The sequence below is a fragment of the Geospiza fortis genome, unplaced genomic scaffold (assembly GCF_000277835.1).
Source record: "Geospiza fortis unplaced genomic scaffold, GeoFor_1.0 scaffold130, whole genome shotgun sequence".
Classification (NCBI taxonomy): Eukaryota; Metazoa; Chordata; class Aves; order Passeriformes; family Thraupidae; genus Geospiza; species Geospiza fortis.
This window is the reverse complement of record NW_005054300.1, coordinates 7,869,009-7,890,960: the sequence shown is the minus strand read 5'-3', so window position 1 is coordinate 7,890,960 and position 21,952 is coordinate 7,869,009. Positions and strand designations below refer to the sequence as shown.

Below are 21,952 nucleotides of genomic sequence, written 5' to 3'. Positions count from 1 at the left end.
TTCACTTTTGCAGGTATCTGTAGCAATGGATCTTGTATAAAACAGCTTCCCCCTACAGCAGCTACTCCCACTGCCATGTGGTTCTTAGACTTAGTGCTCCTCTACAGATTCCATCATGAGTCTCTTATTTCTTCAGTGGTATTTCTAAAATCATACTTGAACAGCAGAACAGGTTTCATCACCTTTCTGTGAACAGAATCTGTAGTGAAAGAATGGCTGAGGCTACAAAAGCACATCCTACTGCAGTGCTATTACAGCAGAATTATTCACAGTCCCTTCATGTTTATTTTGCCCCACATGCTCAAACGCAAATATTTAAATTTAAAAGTGAAACGCAGAAATCGTTGTCTCTAACCAATCTCTATTTTACATGTATTTTTGCAATACAACAGCATATACTGAGTAATTAAACACAAGTTGCAACAAAATTTAGCTAAAGACATTGCATTATAATTACATAAGGACTTTATCAATTAAAGTCTATTATTCATTTGTTTACAAAACAATGGGTTTCATTATTCACTCAAACATCTGAGCAAATGACTCAATCTTTCATTTTCATATTTACTTATGACTAGATAATTACACACAGAGAAGGTGATTAAGCCTCTTAATAGACCTAGCTTTTCAAATTTTAATTGTTTTTAAATTATAGAAATCATTACTGTCCCCAGTGTCTTCAACTGGATTTCCACAAACTTTAATAACATAAAAGTTTCCCTTACCTTATCAAGTTCTGGATCTTGAAAAGGAAATTTGCTTATAACAATTCTGTATTCCTCTTCATTTGCTACAGGGATAGGGCTGTAGTTGTCTGCTTCAAAAATATCCCTGGTGAATAAGTGAAAAAATTCGGACATGTAACTTATAGTATTTTCTAGTGTAAAAATGTGTAAATAAATATAAATTTTACCACCACACTTAGGTCTGCATCTTCAAAATTTTTTAAGAACTTTACACATCCCAAAGTATTTTTGATTACTTTGGAAATACTTCACATATCTAAACTCTTTACAGTATGTCTAATCATAGAGGAAAAAAATACCCAAAAGAGTTTCCATATGTGCTTAATACAGCAAAGGAACCTTAGAGCAATTAATCCACTCCAGAATAAACCATAATATACCTACTGATTAAGGAAACCTGCACTTTTCCTACACTAAAGCTGATATTCAGAGTGTCTCACTTGGGCACCAGAGCTACATATGATCAACGGAGATGACTGAGAGAACTTCAAACAGGATATTGTCAGAGCATTGTTTGGGCACCCCCTGCACTTCTGTACTAGTCAAATGTCTATAAGAGGAGCACAGGGAACTGGAGAACCTTAAGTGGTCAATATAATAGGAAGGTTTTCTGTAATAAAACATTTTATAGCAAACAATTTCTGCACATTGAGACATCACACCCTATCTGCAAGTAGGCTTTGGAGTCCAGTCTCAGGCTGATGTATTCCTGGGTTTAGATTTTTTTCAATCAAATGATCCCAAGGAAGTGGTGGAAAACATCCTTCATTAAAAAAAAACCATGAAGACATAGTGGCAATGTCAGTAGTTTGTCAGGCAGATATGCATATCAGCCAACAGTAGATACTAAGACAACCTAAATCAGGAAACTAAAGCCCTACCGCAATAACCTGGAATTATCAGATTCCTAAAGAAGAGAAACAGATGTCTCTCTCCTGCTTGTTTCAGTGATAATGTCCCTTTGGAGACCTTTCCTCTCTCCATTAACTATAGAAGCAGTATTTGATCTCTCTTCCTCTAATTAGTAGTCACATGTGATGAATATCTCAGTCCTAGCCAACCTGAAATTCATACACAACACTTGAGTTCACAAATTTTTTCTGAATTACATAATAAAAACTTGAGCTCAGACAAAAACAATAAATGCAATACAAAAGGCACAACTGTTTTGATATACTAACCTGAACAATCCAGACCACTTTTTAAGAAGTGTTTCGTTGTATTGGTCTCTAATTTCAAATAAAAGATCAAATAGTCGGTTCACAGGAAAACCATAGCCCTGAAGGATGAAAATGAAGAGGGGATAGTCCAAGAACCAATATATTCAATTCCTATCACAACACTTCAGAAGTCTGAGGTAAGACTTACATTCAATCTTATCATCTCTATAACACAAATTATAGTAATTTTACACACTACTACATATTGATTTATTAAAATTTTACCAAAGTATTTATCCTATGCATTGGAAAATTTGCCCCATTGCTCCTTGTTTGTTAAAAACTGCAAGAATACTTTCCAATGATGTTCACTTAGTCTTTCAGCTAAAGAGTTAATGACAACTGGATTGCTATTCTTTTTAATGATGAGAAGTAAAGTATTTTTAAAAGACAAGAGCATACACAAATTACAAAACTAACACTAATTTTGCCCAGATATGAATAACTGATGCTTGCTGGATAGCCCAGAACACATATGTTCAGTTCATAATACTGAAAATGAGGACCTAAGGCAAGAAATAAATTTTTTTAATATTACTGTGAAATTTTGGGTTTGATTGGTATATATGATTCATGAAAACACAAACATTGCACTCACCTAAAGTTAAAATCTGACTACAAGAATTTCAAGTATATTAATAATACCTGATTATTAATATAAATATTAATAAAGTATGTACCTGCAAAGTATCAGCAAATACTACAATGAGATTCTTCAGCTCCAGAACAAGGTCAGGATCATTGCAATATGACTGCAAGTGAGAAATTCTGGTTTTATTAAAAGGATTTAAAATATGGGACATACATTTTCAAAGAACAGTATCACAGGTTAAACTCTCCAGCCTTAGTGAAAAACAATTTAGACTTGTTCGTCTTTACTTAGTCCAGCTACACAAAAGTATTTGTTAAATTTTTATATAACTATCAATGGTGTAAAAGTTCAGAAAAAGTCAACTAAAATATGAGATTCAGTAAGTACCAGCATGGTGTACTGAGACTGCAAATCAACAAATTACATTTATTTTAGTGGAACATAAGCACACTTGGTGGAATCAGTACCAGAGAGGTTTCACAGGACATTCTTTTGATCACCAAGCTTGGGTCTAACCAATGCTGTGCCACCTAAGACAGTTTTATCCAGCTGTATGGCTAAAACTTAATAAAATATTTTCTAAACAATTTCAAATTTAAATTGGATGATAAAAGGTCAAGACATTAGGTTATTTACTAGATGACTGAAACTCAAATTTGATTTTCAGAGGAGTAGAGTCATACAACTAAGGCTTTCACCTCAGCTTCACTATTTGAAATACTGGATAAAGTAAAAAAATTCTATTAAAATATTTTAAAGCTGCATGAGAATATAGTATTGGTTGAAGACAATATACACCTGTTTCACCTTTCTTGAAGTTTTGCTCTTGGCATACTTTATTAAAAGGAAGGGTATGGTTTATTTATCTAAATATTAGTCTTTAGTAGGATGATGTTAGAGAGATTCTGATCGAATTGGGTTTGATGGGAGTTATGCATATAGAGAAGAAATAGTGACCAAGAACATATCAAGACTTTGAAGAGTTCTTTAGAGGCTACATTACTTTCAACCTTAAAATTATCATATTCTTATATAGGTGTATAAATCCACATGGAGATAATTAACTAGCAAAGTATTTAGCTTTAAAAAATGCTGGATTAATATATCTCAATAATCCTCTCAAAAGAAGTAAAAAACTATGAGAACATCTCATGTACTACTAATGCTAATAAAAGTCCTATGATAACTATGGTTGCAATCTCAACTTTTTCCCCATTTTTCCCCAGGATATATGAAATATAAAATACTTCTTAAATTAAAGATCAATTTTAATAAAAATAAAAAACAACACTCATAAAGAAAATGCTGCTAGCAAATTCTCAAAAGGGAAAGATAAAGTTCTTGTATTTTTTCTGACAGGAAAAGTTACACCAATAGTAAACACTGAAGCAATTTATTATCAGTCAGTCTGAGTGAACAATGTGTATTCCACTGTTTTTTCACAGAGGAAAAAGAAAGAGCACCCAGCATCATTGCAGCTAAGGTAGGAATATAACTTTAGGAGACACACTTGAATGCACTGAAATACCCAAGTGATGCAAAATTTCTCTAATACCTCTACTTCAACATAAACATAACACGACTAGAGCATTGAAGAGAGAGCTGCAAGGATTTTGCTGGTGGAGTTTATTTTGGAAACACAGCATTTGGAATGATAATTAGGAACTATTTCCTGGTGGTGCTTTCAGTGCTGAACTATTCAATCTGATCTAATGAAGAGGTCAGTTGAGACTAATGAGGAAGGATTGCAATAATAACAGCAGATTAACTCTGCATATTCTAAACTGCTGGACTAAGAGAAGGTTTGGAAGACCCAGTGAGTTGTAAATCAGTGGAGGATTATGCAAATAGCCCATGGCTTCGGATCACAGCCTGATACTGTTGGGAAAAACAAAAGCTTGGCAGGCTCCCTCCCAAATCTGAGCAATTTTTAATCACAAGAAAAAGAAAACATGAGGTGTAATTTTTCACTTTGTTGCTATCCCAGTTTTAAATACACAGAGCTCTGAAGTAAGAGGATTTAAACTGTAATACAGATAAGGCTTCTCACTTACTGAATGTGTTCTAAGAACAGCAATGATCTTGGAAAGGGCCATGTTCCAGAGTTCATCAGTGTATGTCCTGGTTACCAATCCTTGGGTTACATGTAAAATGTGGTCTTCTACTACAAAGAAACTAGAACAAAATAATACTTAAATTATTAAGCTGTTTCTAACATTACATCAAACACTACCCTTCACACCCAAGTATAGCCAAAACCCTCCCCACTGGAGCAGTAACACTTCAGTAGGTTTGGTGTTGTGCTTCATCCAGAATGAAGGAAAAATGTGACAATTTTTTTTTCATGCCATCTGGAGCCCAGGCTGCTGGAGGGCCCTTGTAGGGCCTCCTGCTGGTAGGAGGATGTTCTTTCCTGCTCAGATCCTGCTATAACCACCCACATGATTTGTGCAGAAACTGAATCTTGCAGAAGAAAGTTCTTGGAAATAGGTGAACACAGGCTGAATTAATAATCAACACAGTAAAACTGAAATAAATTTTCATTTAGAAAACTTACCCTACAATTTGACTGAAGTATCTTCTATAGCCTTCTACTGTTTCATGCTTTCAATGAAAAAGAAAACAAGTTCAGGAACAAAAATACCACTAGGCATTAGCTTCAACTCAAATCAATGCAAAACTGAAAGTACTGATTACCATGCTTGACTGTGGTTGCAGAACTAATCTTGCTTGTTTCCTCCTTTGTTTTCTGTAGTAATTTTCAAATACTTCTCCATCACCCTAATAAAAGACATAAGTAGTCAAAAAAAGAATATTGACTCAGTGTGAAAAAAGGCCTTTCTTAATTTAAACATTGAATTATCTTAAACTAAGCACATATTTTGCATTTATTCCACATGTAGACCTCCAGCTGATACCAGCAAAGTTTTGCATGCATAAAATATACAGAATTTACCTTTTTCTGTAGAGAAGCTTACAGGCTGTACTGTAAATAGGAGTTCTGCTCACATGCCTACGTTTTGCTGAGCAACACCATGCATTTTAAACAGTATGTCCATTTTTAAACTACAACTTTCAGAGTATATTAATATTCATAGACAAGGCATATTGCCTATTACTGTATAATTGAAACTCATTGTCTCCTAAAGCATTTCTCTAGGTTATTCAAGAAAGTAACTGTATTATAAAGTTGTTACAAAAATGCTTCTGTGAATAAATGACACATCTGAACACTTAGGTGCATTAGTTTTGCCTGAAGAAAGACACACATGAGATTTACTGAATATTTGCTTATTCTCTTTGGATTTATAAAAAGTATGGACTTAGATTTTTTTTTTCTATCACGATCCTCATAAGTACAATACCTTCTGTGCTTAAAGATTATATTACGAGGAATTCAAGCGACATCCTCTTCATCTCATTAAGATGACCATTCAGTAGAAACCATCTGTCCATTTGAAATCAGTGGTACATTGACTCATCTATCTACCAAACCATATGCAATTTGTATGCAAGCAAAATAAAGCAGCTTAGCATTTTTAAGATTTGTTTTTGCTATATGAGCCTATTATTAGGCCACTGCTATTTAGAATTCCATTACTTGGTCTTCCAAAAAGTCTCCAAATTATTAGAGACATTTTATCCTACTGATACAGCATTACCTACCTAAGCTTTACAAGATATGAATTTAGTTAATAATGAATATTTAGTTAATAATGAATATTTAGGTATATTTAGAAATACTGCTAACCTAAGAAAGCCTAAAAGAGAGATTTTGCTTAAAAACAAAAAAAACCCACTTGAAACCAAGATGCAAATTTACTAACACTGTCTGCTGCAGCAGAACTTTACACAGTATGCTCCAATTCATACAAACATAATGATCTCAGATACAGCCATTCACCTCCAGCCCAAACATTCAGTGCAGTTTTTGGATTGTTGACTTCTACCTCCAGCATCAAATCTCTAGCCAGTCCTGACAAAAGCTTCTCAAGTGAAAAGGACTAGCTGTTCTTCTCAAATCCACACCACAAGTGGAGATGTAAAACATCTCATGATTATTTATAGACCACACTATACTATGCAGTCACAATTAACAATTCAAGCATAACAACTGTTTGAACCACACGGGCTGAAGCAATCAGCAGAATACACCAACAACCCTGATGGTTCCCTCACTGAATCAGCAAAACCTAGTCAAGATAAAATGTAAAAAAGCAATGCATTTGTTTTGCCCAGCTTCCAAAATTACATGTTTACATTAATTACTGATTACAGTTTCTAGCAACAGAAACAACAAATCAGTTCATGTTTTGTTATAAATTTTAGGTATATTGCTAATATATCAAATCCTATTTCACACCACTTGTTTTACACTGATACAGTGTTTTATAAAAAGGTAACATTACAAGCAAAAGGGGCAGGGGTATATTCACCAGAATTTATATATATAGCATCTCACATAATACATGGGTTAAAAACAGATCTTTATGTATATTTCTCATAAGTTTCTAGTGTAAAGAAAGGTTACGTGTCCATAAATATAGTCTATGTTTGGTATGTATGTATCTTTCTATCACTAGGTTGGAATCACAAGCTGTATAATACTCTGAGGTATATAAAAACTGTGCTTTCTTCTTCAATATGAAGCACCAGAGTAGAAAATTTCTGTCCTGTGTGAAACTAAAATGTTTTCAACAACTTTGTAGCAGAGACAGAATTCATTAAGAAAACAACACTTGTTGCAAGAGCCATCATCTGGTATCAACTCCCCTTCTTTGCCATCATCAAGTTCTCTAAACTCAACACAAGGTAAATGAGAAGGACTCCTAAAAGTTGCTAATGCACAACTCTAGATAATGCTATCACAGCTTATTAAGGAAATTATGCTGGCAGGAAATACAGAAATCTACATCAACAACCCTTTTTGATATCAGGGATCACTCCAAGTTGTTTTCTGTCTCTAGGAAATTTGGAATCTAAAAAACTTTCAGTGTAAACCCAAAAAGCATATCTTTGGATCAAGGGTGATTGGAACTTCAGGACCCTAGTCAAAGTGAAAAATATAATTATGTGTTACTTTTAAATGTCATCTGTCAGTTTTACTTCTTGTTCCTTTATTATACTAAAGGAAGAAGTAGCAGCTGTTTCAACTGGTATGCTTAGTTTTACAGATTCTTTTTACTGTGTTATTTCACACTGTTCTCTGTTAAAATAAACAGTCCACTCTTTCAATAGTTCTGTCAGCCTGTCTTTCTGTTCCTCCCAACTTTTCAGTGAGATGAACAATTAATGATGGTTTTGTTTGCAGTTTTTAATAATAAAAAAAAGTTCCAGTGAAATTACATTTTAAACAGTATTTCAATATGCAAGCTCTCATGTACCACAGCTGCAAGTATTCCATAAAAAGAAGACAACCCAGCTTGAATGCTTGAAAGCAGGTGCAGCTGAGACTGTAGGATTAGCAATACTTACAAGTACATCACCTATGTGTCACTGGTACTTGAATTCTGTAAGTAATCTGACTTCAAAATTAATTGAGATAGAGGAAAGATAAAAAAACAACAAATAATTCAGTACCATGTTTCCCAAAAAATGTTTTCTTCCTTGTAAGCTTGTGCACTGAATCTCTAACAGAAGGTAAAACAGGCTATTTATTGTGTCTCTGCCATTGAATCAATCTAATCTGCCTGTGAGAATCTCCAGCTTTTGCTTCCTATTTTTTTGCTACTACTCTGATTTCCACGAGATTCAGACTGAATATTTCTATGTTTTGTACCATTCATCCAAATATTTGGCTAACATGGAACACTTGTGGGAACTGTGAAAGTGTAGATACCAGTATTACACTGCATATTTTATGCATATTTTACATATATACTTTGCATATTTTACAAATATACTTAAAAACACCTAGGTAAAAAATGAGTTCTGGAATGTCATTTATTATGCATACAAAAGAACACATGAGCTCATGGCCTGAGTACCCACACCCATCTCAGCTGGTTCATCCAGAACCACTAACACTAGAAGCAATACATTTGCCTGTTTGGGAACTACTAAGAGTATGAATAATGTGAAAATGAATATGTAACTCCAAAAATTTAAATCTCTCTTTAAGGTGACTTTAACACATACCAGAACAGAGTAGATGTGCAAACACCTATAGACTGGAGAAAAGTCTACAAGATCTTGGGCAGTTAAAACCTGAAGAAGGAAAGAAAAAAAGAAGAGTTTATAAAACATATAAGCGTATAATCTGCAAAATGGGATATATTACCAAGAGAACTTGTCTACTTAATAAGGATTCAAAAATGGCTGGCTTCTATTGGAAAACAATAAAACAGTTGCTCCAATCTCTCCTCCTTTTGCATTACAGTCATAAACTTTACTTGTGTTGTAATACCACAGTCCTTTCTCTGCATTTCCAGAGCTTTAAAGGTCTAAATACTCACTGTTTTATTCAATTCAGGAATATTGAGTATTTGACAGATGAAAGAGTTTTTAGCTAAACTGAGGTCCTCAACCCCAAAATGCAGGATTTAGCAACACCAGAATATTCTAGTGGACCACGTAACACTAACAGTGGGCAGGCAATATATGATGTAAGTTGCAACTGAATTCCAGAATAACTAGAAGTCCTGTGCAACTGAATGTCCTCAAACATAATGCTAAAGCTAGCATTAATACAAATAATATTTTAGCAGTAATTTGTCACCCTAAAATGCTGATCTGAACTGGTACACCTTGAAGGTCTTCTGTGTATTTTTCTAACTAACACTAACCATCTAAAAAAAGTGTAAAGACAGTGAGTTTTGTTCACTTTGAATAAGATAAACTGATTTAGTACAAAGTTACCTCCTCGTCATGTTCATCCTCATCTTCAAATGTTCGCTTCAATGTGATTTCATTCTTGGATTCCAAAATCCTGTTTCTACCTAAATGCATATTCCGACCATAGTTTACATTATTCTGCTTCTGAAGAGCAGTACTAAAGGTTTTCTGCTGCTGTGCCTGTTTTAAGAGTAGAATCAATTAAGAGGCATGCAATTCAAATTTCATTGCTGATGAGTATATGCTAGGACATGAAAAACGTGGTGCAATTGAATACATATCAGTATAACTGCAAGGTGCAAGCACACCCTCAGCCTATACCAGTGATTTGCCTTTAATTAGTTTGGGATGATAAATGAATTCAACAGTGAATCCTGCATAACTTTTCCCTAATCCCCAGGATGACATTTTAATGGCAGAAAAAATTTTAAAAATCAATCTGTAATTTATCTGATCATAAATTGCAGACAATCAATATTTAAATGAAAAACAGGTATCTGAGCTCCCAGATACTTTTTTTGCTGTCTTCAGTTAAGTCTAAGTGAGCAGTCAGCTACAGAAATCAAAGGCACTATATTGCCCTTACTATTGAAGGCAGCACAGCATAACCTTGCAATTAAGTTTCATTTATAATAATCAATGCTGCATTTTACAAGAACCTTAGATGACAAAATGGCAACCCAACCTGAATTCTGTCAACAAGAAGTCAAATTAAAACCTTATTTGCTCTCTGAATAAACTTTAAAAGCACTAACTGCTTTAAAGCTTGCCTAGTTGTAGTGCTCTCAAGTGCAGACTATTTTGTGATGGAGCAAGGCCTCCAGCTGTCTCAGTCTCCTTCTGGCTCTTACCTCAGTCTTCTGTATGAGTAGCACTTTAGGCTGTTATCTCAACACTTCTTTTGTCTAATTCATCCAGGCCAGCTGGCCAGATAGGCTGCTCTTTGTTTTGGTGCAGTAGCTGCTGAGATACAGACTGTCCAGGAGTTGACTACTCAAAAGTACTTCATAATTTCTTGAAATCTGAGATATACAGCATCACCCCTTCCTTTCTCAGGGAGGAAACTACTTCTTGTCTAGGGCACTGATAGAAACCACACAACATGTTTGTATTTCACAGCTCTCCACCTTTACTCAGAGGTCCATAGGACGACTGTAATCTCTGAAGGGTAATTTCAGACTAACCAAACTGAAATGTTCAGTAAACAACAGGAGTGAAGTCATTCTGTTTGGCTGGCTTACCTGTTTCATGGCAGTTTCCCCAATTCTGTCAGAATGCTTTCGAATACTCTCTAAGAAATCCTTCAGATCTGACATGGATATTTCCTTTATTTCTTCACGAAGTTTTGGAAGATTTTCCATCATTATCTGGCAAAAGCGATATTGGCTAACTCTAGGAAGATACAGATTTTCCAGCTGCTCCATTGTTTTCAAGGCAGAATAGTATCTACGAAGAGATTAAAATAAAATTATGTAGCATCTTATAAAAAGTTGATAAAATAATTTATCAAATATATATAAATATCACACATGGAATCAATATTAATTTACTCTATTCTAATAAATAAATCTAATTAATTTACTCTATTCTTATAGAAATTAACAATCAAAAGGTCATCCATATAATGCTTTAGTTTGGAAAAAAACCCAGTGAAGAGTGACTCAGCCAAGTGAAACTTTAAGTAGACTCTTATAGTATTAACAGTTCTGATCAATAGTCCAACTATCCTGGACTATCAGTCTGCACCCTGCAGAATGGAGACACTGAAGCCACAACCATTATCGTCCCTTCTAGATTGAACTCATTGGGGGTTTTTTATGATTTGGGCTTTTTTCTGAAACACAAACTGCCAATCACCCAACACTGCACCAAACAATGAATAAAATCTTGAAAAAGCATGCCTGCAGGTATCTTCAGGTATCTGCAATCTTCAGGCATATGTGAACACAAGCACACATCTACACCCACCCTCTTTCCACTATCCTTAGTCAGAAAATACATGTATACACCCATCCTGACAATGCTTTTTTCCAGCAGTGTATCATACTTTGCTGTAAACCACAAACCTATTAACTCTTCTGACAAAATAGTTTATCCCATCCAGAAGATAACTACATTGAATTAACAAAGTACCATCATCAACAAACCTGTGATCTCAACCACAGTTTAAACAGAGGCACAGAAACCAGGCTAAACAGGAGTAGGACAGCAGTCAATTGCAGATGTGACAAAAATTTCCCTTTATGTAGTATTCTTACTCAGCCCTGGAGGGAGTTGGGAAAATTAATTTAGTTTGTCCAATTAGAACAGAATAAGGTAAACCAATGCCTTCTACCTTGGTCTTAAATGGGAAAAGCAGAAACACTCAGATCAGATGGAATTAACTTGCTGCTAGTTCCAACCCTTTCTTTTCACAAATATGGACTAATATCCTTCACCCATTATCAGCTTTTATTCCATAATTTTAATTCCTTTTTCTTCCTTAAAGTCCGACATCATCTGTTTTGAAAAATTACCAAATTGTTTGAATGAGGGAAAAAGCTGAATATGAGGAAAATCCCTTCAAATGAGAAAATCTAGAAGTGTCATTTATGGTTCTTTAGTTTCTAGAAATTACTTTGTAAATATAGCAAGTAAACACTTTCAAAAAATGTAATTCAAGCTTCTGGTTTCCTTCAGTAGACAAGCAATAACAAATTACTAACACTAGAATCATGATTTCTTGTTCAATTCTGAAATTAAGACTGTTTTGAATCTTCTTAATCAAGACATTTCTAAGTTAACAACTCAGCATAGCTGGAGGATGGGAAAAATCTTCTCTTTTATTCCAGAACAGAGCTGCTTTCAGAAGACTGCAAATAAAGAGGTTTCAAGTGTAAATTAGGAGCTTTTGTTTGTTATATGCTTGGTTTATATAAAATATACATAAGGTGACGGGAATGTTGCACATAAGAAAAGGTCTGGGGGGTTTATGTGTGTGGGTTTTGTTTTTCTAAATAGAAAATGGCCATGAGTGCCACATGGTGAGACTTCTGGGGAATAAAACCATAATAGCGTCAAAATCTTATAAAAGGTTTTTATTTAAATTATACAGATCAGCTTATCAGAACACTGTTAGTTCATCTGGAAGGGTTTTTGACTGTTGGCTCTCAGATCAGAATTAACATAATCCATTCTAAATCCATTCTAGAGTCCCTTACTAATTACACATATATGGAGCTCAGGACCTTGCCCTTTTAACATCTGCTCAGATAAAGCACTGAAGTCTTATTAATTTGAAGGTCATCTGCAGGTCAGGATTTAACCCAAAAAGTTTTGCATATCATTTCACAGAGTGATGTATTTACATATTCAGATTTTAAAACTTTCCATAGATTTAACTCAATACTGAAGGTTTTGACAATATTATTAGTTCCCATCACGTATTATCAATCACATAAGGTGAAGATTGCCCATGTGACTACAAATGAGTTAAAGAAGTATCTTCAAAGTTATTTTTTAATATAAATACAGCATTCTTCTGTCTATTCTTCTGAGCTGATCTTATGACAATATGCTCCTCAGTGCAAAGTTAGTAATTTTTTTCAAACTGAAGACACAAGTCTGAAACACCAATATGGGTCATATGATAAGACTGTGCAGAACTGATCCATTTCAACATCAGAACAAGAAAATTGTACCATGGATCTTACTAAAATCTCCAAACTGTAAAAATGGAACCTTTAATACCAGCAAGAACCAGGAAAGAATAAACCAACTCATAACACAAAAGTAAATGAAAAAAACCTCACAACAAAGAAGCAATCACCACCCCTCAACCCCCCCAAAATTAAAATGAGTGTTTTGCATCATCTTATTCTTTGCAAAATGCCCCAGGCACAGAACAGTCAGGTCTGTATAGAATATAAAACATCAACACACAAAACCCCCAAAATTAAAAGAAAATTACCATTATTTTAGTGTACATTAAGTATTCCTTTATGCTTTAAATGATAAAGAGAATTTTAAAGATTTTTATCAGCAGAGTGTTGTAAACAGAGGTAGTAAACAGAAATACCATAACTTACTAAAAAAGCCCCATCAAGTTAAACTACAGCAGTAAAGAAATTACACAAATCAGGAGCAAGATGAACTCAGACTGAATTTTACTGAGAATACTTTATTTGCACACAAGCTTATTAAGTGAAAAAACATGTAGTTATAGCTCAAAATTTCCTCCTGAAAAAACACGAGAGATAAAATCCTCATTTTATTTTATTTAAGGAAGTAAACCTAGTTTATGAAGAAAAAATAGTAGTATTCTCCAATTTTAGCGCTTCCCTTAGAGGAAATACTGTATATTCTTGCTTACTACATTTCTACTGAGTAAATACCTAAAACTTTGCTACCAAACATTCAAGGGAGTTCCTTGGGATTTTTTGATAATGCTACAGAAAAATCAAATTCAGAGAGATCCTGAAAAGATGAAATTGACATGTAGAAATTGCAATTGAAATCTTTTTACCACAAGTATTTATTTTGTTTTTAAATCTAGTTGCCTTACCAACTTTAAACCTAAGTTTAAACTTTCCCAGCATACAAATTTTATGAGTTGGCCAAATGACCATGAACTGAGAGAGAGGCACTACTAACTCTGAAACTTCTGTAAAGTAAATCAAAGGCTCAGTATTTCTGAAAATCAGATTAAAGAGCTCCTGTGTGGAAAAAACCAAGATATGTAGAATATCTTTTTTGTCAATAATGATGTGGTAGGAAATTTTTTTAGAAAGTGAAATTCAAAATTATCAAACTAATAATGCTTGAGAATGGTGACAAAGAAAGCAGCTGACATTTCAGTATCAAATAACCCCATCATATAAATTCTGATGGAGCTTTTTGCCAGATCCATGGTACCTCTGGGAAGTGTTGATTTGCTGCTGGTAAAATCCAGTGCTTCATTCTGACACTCCAAAACAATGCAGAAAAACAAAACCAAATTACCATGATTTTAATCTGTTCTGATATTTTCTATACCAACATGGTATATTATACAAATTATGAACCATATTATTCAAATTATGAATTTTTCATATTTTCATCCTTTAAGTATTAAGGTTTATTTGGATGCTTGGAAGGTTTATGCAGAGAAAGGATGTATGACTGTCTCAGTGAGTTTTAGTAACCTAAATAACTAAATAACTCTGCCTTTCTAGTTAGGAAAAAAGCTTGTAACAAGGTCAAAAAACAAATCCAAGTCTTTCAGGGAAAAAAGCTCACTCTGAAACTCCATACTCATTCTTCAGCCCATCTCACAGAAGACTTGAGAAGATACAGCAACAACCTTAGCAGTTTGACTTATTGATGTATTTCCGCTGTATGATGGGTTTGGGTTTTTTGTAATATTTACTATGGAAAAAGACTTGCAAAAACACCAGTTCTAACTATTCCCAATTAGACCACAACCACTTGAAGCAGCTGAGACCTGCTTCCCAAGAAACATATCCAAATCCAAACACTTGGGCCATGGTAACAGAGTTGTACGAAACGTGTAATGATCTTATCTCTGACTTAAAATTCAAGCTCGAATTGTATAAGTGCATAGCCCCCACCAGGTGGTTGGGAGAGCAGCAAAGAAACGACTCTTCTCATTTGTGCTTCCTCAGCTAAGATTTTAAACCCTCTGCAGCTCTTTCCAGCCAACTGTGTCTGTTTAGAGCAGATTCTGCAGTTACTTCCTCTCACTACTCCAGTTCTTGTCAACTTGTGTTATCCATGGCTCAGGAGACAGATAAATAGGATACAGAGCCTTTCACCTCTAGGTCATCAGTTCAAACGTTACCCATATTGGTAAAGGACCAAAAGTTGCTATCAATAGATGGTTTTTTGGACTTGTCTGTAAACCTCCATTTCACCTGCACAAACCAGCACATATTCCAGATCCAAAATCCTGCATTATCTTAAAAGAGGTCTGCCATGGAAAAAGGAAATGAAATTCCAATCTTTTTCCTGTAACAGCTATCCCACAAACATATATAATACCCACACTTTTGTTTTCCCTTCCTTTAAACATTAGAATTGAGAGTTTTATTCATGGTGCAAGACTGTAAGACAATGGAATAATGAAAATATGCTCTAAAAGGCCACAAGCAGAGAAAGTCAAGATGTCTTTTTATAAAAAAAAGAACAGTGAAAGCTTTGATGCATTAACAAATCTCAATGAAGATTTATGAGAAATTATCTTTGCCTAGAATAAACAGACCTCATTGCCTTGTTATGCCTCGGATTCTGACTGCTACTCTGACTCTTCCATGAAAAAGCTTCACAGCAAAACTTAGGAAGATCAATTTTGAAATCCCTTTTATGTGCATACATCAGCTGTCAGGCCTTTGCACTGACACTATGATGTTCTTGCAGCTGCTCAATCTTTTGGTAGTGATAAAAGCCAGAATACATGCACTCTGCTGAGCCACAAGGAAATTGCCAGTTGAATTACCTGCAAGTTCCATGGAATAGCCACCTGTAGGCTGTATTATAGGGAATTGGAAAATCACAGGCAAAATAGCAACTATAGTATAGCTAATGAAAGAGTTATCTGTGCTGCAGCAGTAGCCTGCAGCAGAGTCTAAGCCTTCTGCACTCCATGTGATTTCAAGGCATAGTACATCAAAGTTATGGCATCTCCCCTCTCCTTTAGATCTCTTTATGGTATGACAATAACATGTCCAAACCCCTCAATTCAGGAGTCCTTTGACTTTTAAGACTTCCTGTCTGGCAACAACTTCCAGGGGAAAATTGTCAGATAGAAGTCTTTAAGATTTGAAGAGTACTGATGGTTTCTTGGAAAGCATATCAACCATCAGTGGACTCTACAAAAGCACTAGCAAATACAGAGTCAAAATGCTAAAAACCATCAGCAATTTTATCTCACCTAAATGATCTTTACATGATCACATTAGGAACTACAACTTTCCCTGCAATTCTAAAACCAGGAATGCTGCTTGCCTTGCCTGACAGAGCAAGGGTAGGCAGAATGCAGGCACTGAACCCAGTGTTTTCAGTATTTTCAGGACACTAAAGGTAGCATTGTCCACAGAAAACCTTGCAGAGGGAAGTGATGAGATTCAGACAGCACACTCTTCAGTCTGATCTCTGACTGGAGTAGCAAGGGGACTGTTTACATCTTTATGCAGAGCTGCTCCAGGAACACAGCAACAACATGCTGCTACTACTACTGGTATGTGCCAGCTACTCGAAGCAGATGCTGAAGCAATGTCCTGTTCAGAGATAATATTGTATAGCAGTCAAGCTGATGAGATCTACCACACTGGTTCACATATAGCAAGTTTTAACTTTAATAAGAAACACCATAGTGCCATAGCTGTAAGGTCATTCTTAAAGTTTTTGTATTTCTGCAGATCTCCTGGAGAGCAAACATCTGCTGCAATGTCCATAGATCTGATGTGTACAGTTAATCTGAAGCATTTTGGACGTGTCTGCACACAGGCTTTAGAGCTGATTGCTCACACAGTGGCTGCTGTTGAGAGTTTTCAGATGCCCAACAGTATCGTATGAGGTGTTGGCTACTCAGAAACCAAAACCCAGACACACAGTCCAAAAGTAAAGTAAATCTGTATCACATGGCAGCCCTGCAGACAACTGCCTGTGCACAGCTAGTTCCAAATGGAACAGTCCTGTCCAGACAGACTCGTCAGCAGGAGCTCCCTGCAGTGGTGCCAAGCACACAGAGAGGCACTGCCAGCAACCAGGAGCCCAGAAAGGCACAGAGCACTGGTGTTACTGAGGTTCTGTGAAAAGCAGGCAGGGATGACGGTGGCAGTGATGATGTGGAAATCATGAAGAAGAAAACAGCAGCAGTGGTGTTGCTGGGGTGGTGTGTGAGGTGCAGGCAGCAGCCCCAGTGGGACAGGATGCAGCTAAAGCAGGAGGCAGGGGCAGCCAAGCTGCCATGGAGGGAGGGAGAACAGGGGATGCTAGGACTACAGCAGCAGTGAGTGGCTCCCCGAGAAAATGAAAAGTGGAGACAAGATAGGAAGGAGCAGCTGGTCATGCAGCAGTTATAAACCATTATCCTAGAAATTAATTTATAATTATAGTTTTAATTCTTTTTAACAAGTCAATTTGTCAAAGAGGGAAAACCCCCAAACAACACATTATCTTCACTTCATTCCCATAGTCCCCTTTAGACAAAAAGCACAGAGAAACCAGATAGGTCTAAAGAAATGTATAAGGAGCAAAATGTCCTTTCTTCTGGTATTGTGTTTAATTTAAATATATCATGATATAGTAATCAGATATTAATGTACTCTAAAAGACCTTCAGTCTCTAAGGGTCTTCATTTTCTTGCTTCTTAAAGTGCTTTAAGTAATAGAAACCAGTAAATTTCATTTCATATTTAATAATCATAATTTCACTACATGTGATACCCATTTAAGTAAGCATTATTTCTCATGGCAATCACTAAAGTCCTAGAAATTCTTTAATACATTTTCAAATGTTCTTAAAATACAGACCAGTGTTAGGAAACAAAGACTACACATATACCAAGTTACAGACTAAGAACACTTACTTGTCTACATAAGTGTTTGATATTCTGTTGATTTACTTACAAATGTTACTTTTTTCTCATAGAAATAAGTTTACTCACCTTTTTACACTCATCTGTTCTTTTAGTTTGCTGTACATTTCCAGCACTGCATAAAAGCAAGCAGATTAACTTGTGAGTCTTATTGTGGCTTTAGTTAATAAAAGAAGAAAATATGTACTGTATTGTAAAAGGCAAAATTAGAAATAGAAAAGGATGTGCTATATTTGCCTTATTTAATTCCTACTGTAGCATAAATGCGATAAACCTAGCAAAAAATATTCTAGAATGCAGCTAGAAGAGAAAACAATAACTGAACCCTTAACAGCTTTTAAATTAAAAAGAATTAAGATTAACAGAACAGTCAACACTATACATATCAAGCATATTCATTCACTTACTACATGCCACAACATGATCTGCATTACCAGTCCATGGCCTGTCTCTACAAAAAGGCAACAGTACCACCTACTGTACTCAGAACACGTCAACAAGAAGACTTTGTAAAGAAAAATTTTCAAATCCACTTTACACCAATATGACAAACAAGATAAAACCCTCATGGAGCTGTGTGCAATCCTACCATATTACCTCCCTGAAACAACATTTAGAGCCTTTTTGCTTATTTCAAAACACCTGTAGTGACACAGAGCTAAAAGTACAATGTTGAAAGAACATCATTAGTATTTTCCCCACTATTCAAACACTAAAACCCACCCTCTCAAGCAACAAATCAATTGTTTACCATATTAAAAATATTAGCTCATTCAAAGCTGTATCTGGCTACATGGTTTGCACCATTTAAATGTCTCACTGCTTCTGACATTGTTGCAATTGCTCTGTGTCAAATATTGCAAAAGACATGGAACCTTCCTGTTGACATCTTTTAAAAACCTATTTTTTCATTAATCTGGATGTTACAGGACCAGAACTTAGAAAAAATAGAAGACTTTTCCTTTTGGCTATTGAGACTTTATTTAATTTGACGTCATATTTCACTGTAGGTCACTCACCTGGAAGACACAACTGTAGTTTTTCCACAACTGTTGTAATATTCCGCTGTTGAACTCTACATCGGATGATTTCCTCTGTTTGGGCTATCACCTTAAAGGTTTTTTATTTTAAAAAAGGAAAGAAAATCACACTTAAATTATGCAAATAAACTTATTTTGCTACAAATATTCATAATGTCCATATAGGAAGCACCATTTTCTCACCTCTTTCCCAGCATCCTGAAGCCTTCGGTTGGTATCAGTAACTTGGACCTTAAAAATAATTTCACCTTTGTTAGACAAATATGCATATATTGCCCTGATGTGACTGCTCACCCTTGTAATCAGATCATGCTTCCTGAGAAACTTAGAACAAAGAAATGCAAATTCAAATTAACTCTACAGCTTGAACTTGAACTTTTGATCGCAAAGGGCTTTTGTTAAATTCAATTACTTATGACAGTTCTTTCTAACAGATTCTGTGGCAAACTTCTCAAATTTACTTGGGATTTTTGAACTTTCCTTGTTTCTGTAGGTCTGTCAAACAATTCAAATCATTGACCCAATTGACCACTGGTCCCTTTTTGATAACCTCAATGAGCTCTATGGGCCATTCATTGTCTGTAAGAAATGGTGATTGCATTTTATGGTAATTAAACATTCATACTTTGCTGAATGCAAACACTGGGTGGTTGATTAACATCAAACGTGGAAATCTCCAAACCACAGCAACATTTTAATGCTGCAGGTGCAGGCAAAGCTCAACCTCAGATTTTCCCACATAGTAAGTGACTCATTAGGTCATCATAATAAGGAAGCACATTCTAGTTTATTAAAAATCTCATTAATTTCTGAACAAAGATGCTCAATGACCTCATTGATGCTGTATTTGGTCTCTTGTTATCTGAATATCCTTTATATAATGGTCTTCCAATCATAACCTCTGATGAACTATGCTCATTCTGTCTGGTGTGCATATTTTGCTCTCAAAAGTGTAAGGAGAGCTAAAAGGGACGGATCTCATCATTCACTATTCTGCATTCTGATCTGTGAGGAAATCTTGGTTCTCATATCTCATGAAAACTACAAACATCACCTACTCTCCTGCTCATTACAAAGTAAAGAACACGGTTTTCTTCCACGCATAATTGTGGTATTTTAATTTTCTAATAAGGACTTTCAATTCTTCTAAGGTCTGACATATAAAAACATGATTAGGAAAAGACCTATTTAAGAAATACTGTGTTTATCATTTGCTGTCCTTCACCTTCTGAGAAAACCTTTATAAAAAGGCAAAATAATTTGGTAGTGTTTTCTGAAAACATACATTAAAAAAATCAAAATGAGATCTAATACAATATTCAGCTTTGTAAATATAAATTACTGTATCAGGCAACATGGCTCTAATCACAAATCCTGATCAATTCACTTGTAAAAAATTGCTGCAAACATCAGAGTGCATGTGATAAACACTAAATTAATCTTCAGTAGAAGAGCTCAGTTCCTTCTTTTAGATTCAAACACAATGACATTTGAAACTCTGAAAAACTTGTTCCTTACCTTTAGTTTTTCTGCATCAGCCCTAACTTTAAGAAGTTCTGTAATAGCATCCACAAACCCCTGATGGTGAAAATTGCACATCTTTTCTATCTCCCTGTCATGGTTACGTATGCAGGCATCAAGTTTTTCCATAAACTTCTGATGTGCGTTTGGTTGGTCATCATATACAGACCTATTAAATACAAATAAGAAAATAAAAGTTTACTTTTTTTCCCAGTTGAAAATAGCATGTATCCAACCATCTTTATTGAAACGTATCTCTCATAAAAAGAAAATAAAAGCAAGCAAACTTGATGCTAGTGGCATCCTTTGGTGGATCCACTCCATCAAAATCAGCATTAAAGAAAAGATGGCACAAAACTGAGAACTGATGGCGCAAAACCCAGCCCTTATGGCATTGATCCAGGTGCTTAACCAGTTACATCATGGTTGACCTGAGCCTCACTGGTCTGTTATTTATGCCCTAATGCCCAAATATGGGTACAAAAGAATCAGTTTCTCCAACCACCTCAAATAGCATGGATCGCTTTTCCATCAAATTCCACTCTTTGCTAAATATAAAGAAGTGCAAACATACAAATTTGCTTTCCTGGTATTCCTAACAGCAGAGTTATCCAACTCAATCAGGCTCGGGTGCCTGCAGCCGGAATGACTGGAGCACCGCGTGGGACCCTGGCAAAGGCAACCCCCAAGGCTCCATCCCTGCCCAACAGCTCCCAGAGCAAAACCATGACATACACACACCTAAGGCTGCCTCCTCCACAGCACCTAACTGCCAGGAAGGGCTAGAATCAGGTCTTCTGGCTTACTTTATTAATTCTCAAATACTTCGCTTAGAACTCCAGCAGGAAACATGACTTGGGAGAAATTACTGGTGCCGTTTGTTAAGCAGCATCAGAAACAGAAATCTGCATGGAAAAATGCTCGAGCATGAGAAGGAGCAAAGGAGGCAGAGGGAAATTTAAAGCTTTAGACTTTGGCAGAGTAAGCAAGAGAAGAAGTTTTACATAGAACTGTACCAAAATCAAAGGTACAGAGTCTCCCAGCAAAGGCTAAGTATAGACAGTTCCAAAAATTGAGTAATAATTTGATATAGCAACAACAGCAAAGACTGGTAGTTTTGAAGTAGCTTTTCACATAGAATGAGAGCAGTAATATGAGGATAATTTAATCATACATATACAAACACATTTGTACTGCAAACTACAAGAGTTAAAAAAATTATCAAAAATCTTTAAATTGCTTTTTTAGCCTCTAACTTCCTTTCACAATTATAATGTTTTCTCGAGATATTTATAAGGAGAAGCTGATTAAGAAAAAAAAAAGTAAAAAATATTAACATGAGGAAAAGAAAAGGCTGAAATTCCAAGCATTTCAATGTTGCTTGCAGAAGTACAGTCTTAAGTTCAAGACCCAGGCAACCACGA

The 21,952-nt window shown here is 35.4% G+C and overlaps 1 protein-coding gene across 3 annotated transcripts in view; it reads right to left on the bottom strand.

Moving 5' to 3' along the window:
* The window catches only part of EXOC6 (exocyst complex component 6), an 88,994-nt gene that overhangs the window by 47,579 nt on the left and 19,463 nt on the right, over positions 1 to 21,952 (bottom strand). For all 3 annotated transcript variants that reach the window (XM_005416444.1, XM_031062300.1, XM_031062305.1), the window contains exons 2-14: positions 20,526 to 20,697; positions 19,191 to 19,238; positions 18,987 to 19,077; positions 18,037 to 18,082; positions 10,634 to 10,838; positions 9,417 to 9,572; positions 8,697 to 8,765; positions 5,256 to 5,339; positions 5,116 to 5,162; positions 4,613 to 4,733; positions 2,647 to 2,718; positions 1,928 to 2,025; positions 726 to 831 (exon numbers count right to left, since the gene is read on the bottom strand). In XM_005416444.1, the coding sequence (XP_005416501.1) occupies positions 726 to 831; positions 1,928 to 2,025; positions 2,647 to 2,718; positions 4,613 to 4,733; positions 5,116 to 5,162; positions 5,256 to 5,339; positions 8,697 to 8,765; positions 9,417 to 9,572; positions 10,634 to 10,838; positions 18,037 to 18,082; positions 18,987 to 19,077; positions 19,191 to 19,238; positions 20,526 to 20,697 (1,315 nt within the window). The remainder of the gene's footprint in view (positions 1 to 725; positions 832 to 1,927; positions 2,026 to 2,646; positions 2,719 to 4,612; positions 4,734 to 5,115; positions 5,163 to 5,255; positions 5,340 to 8,696; positions 8,766 to 9,416; positions 9,573 to 10,633; positions 10,839 to 18,036; positions 18,083 to 18,986; positions 19,078 to 19,190; positions 19,239 to 20,525; positions 20,698 to 21,952) is intronic.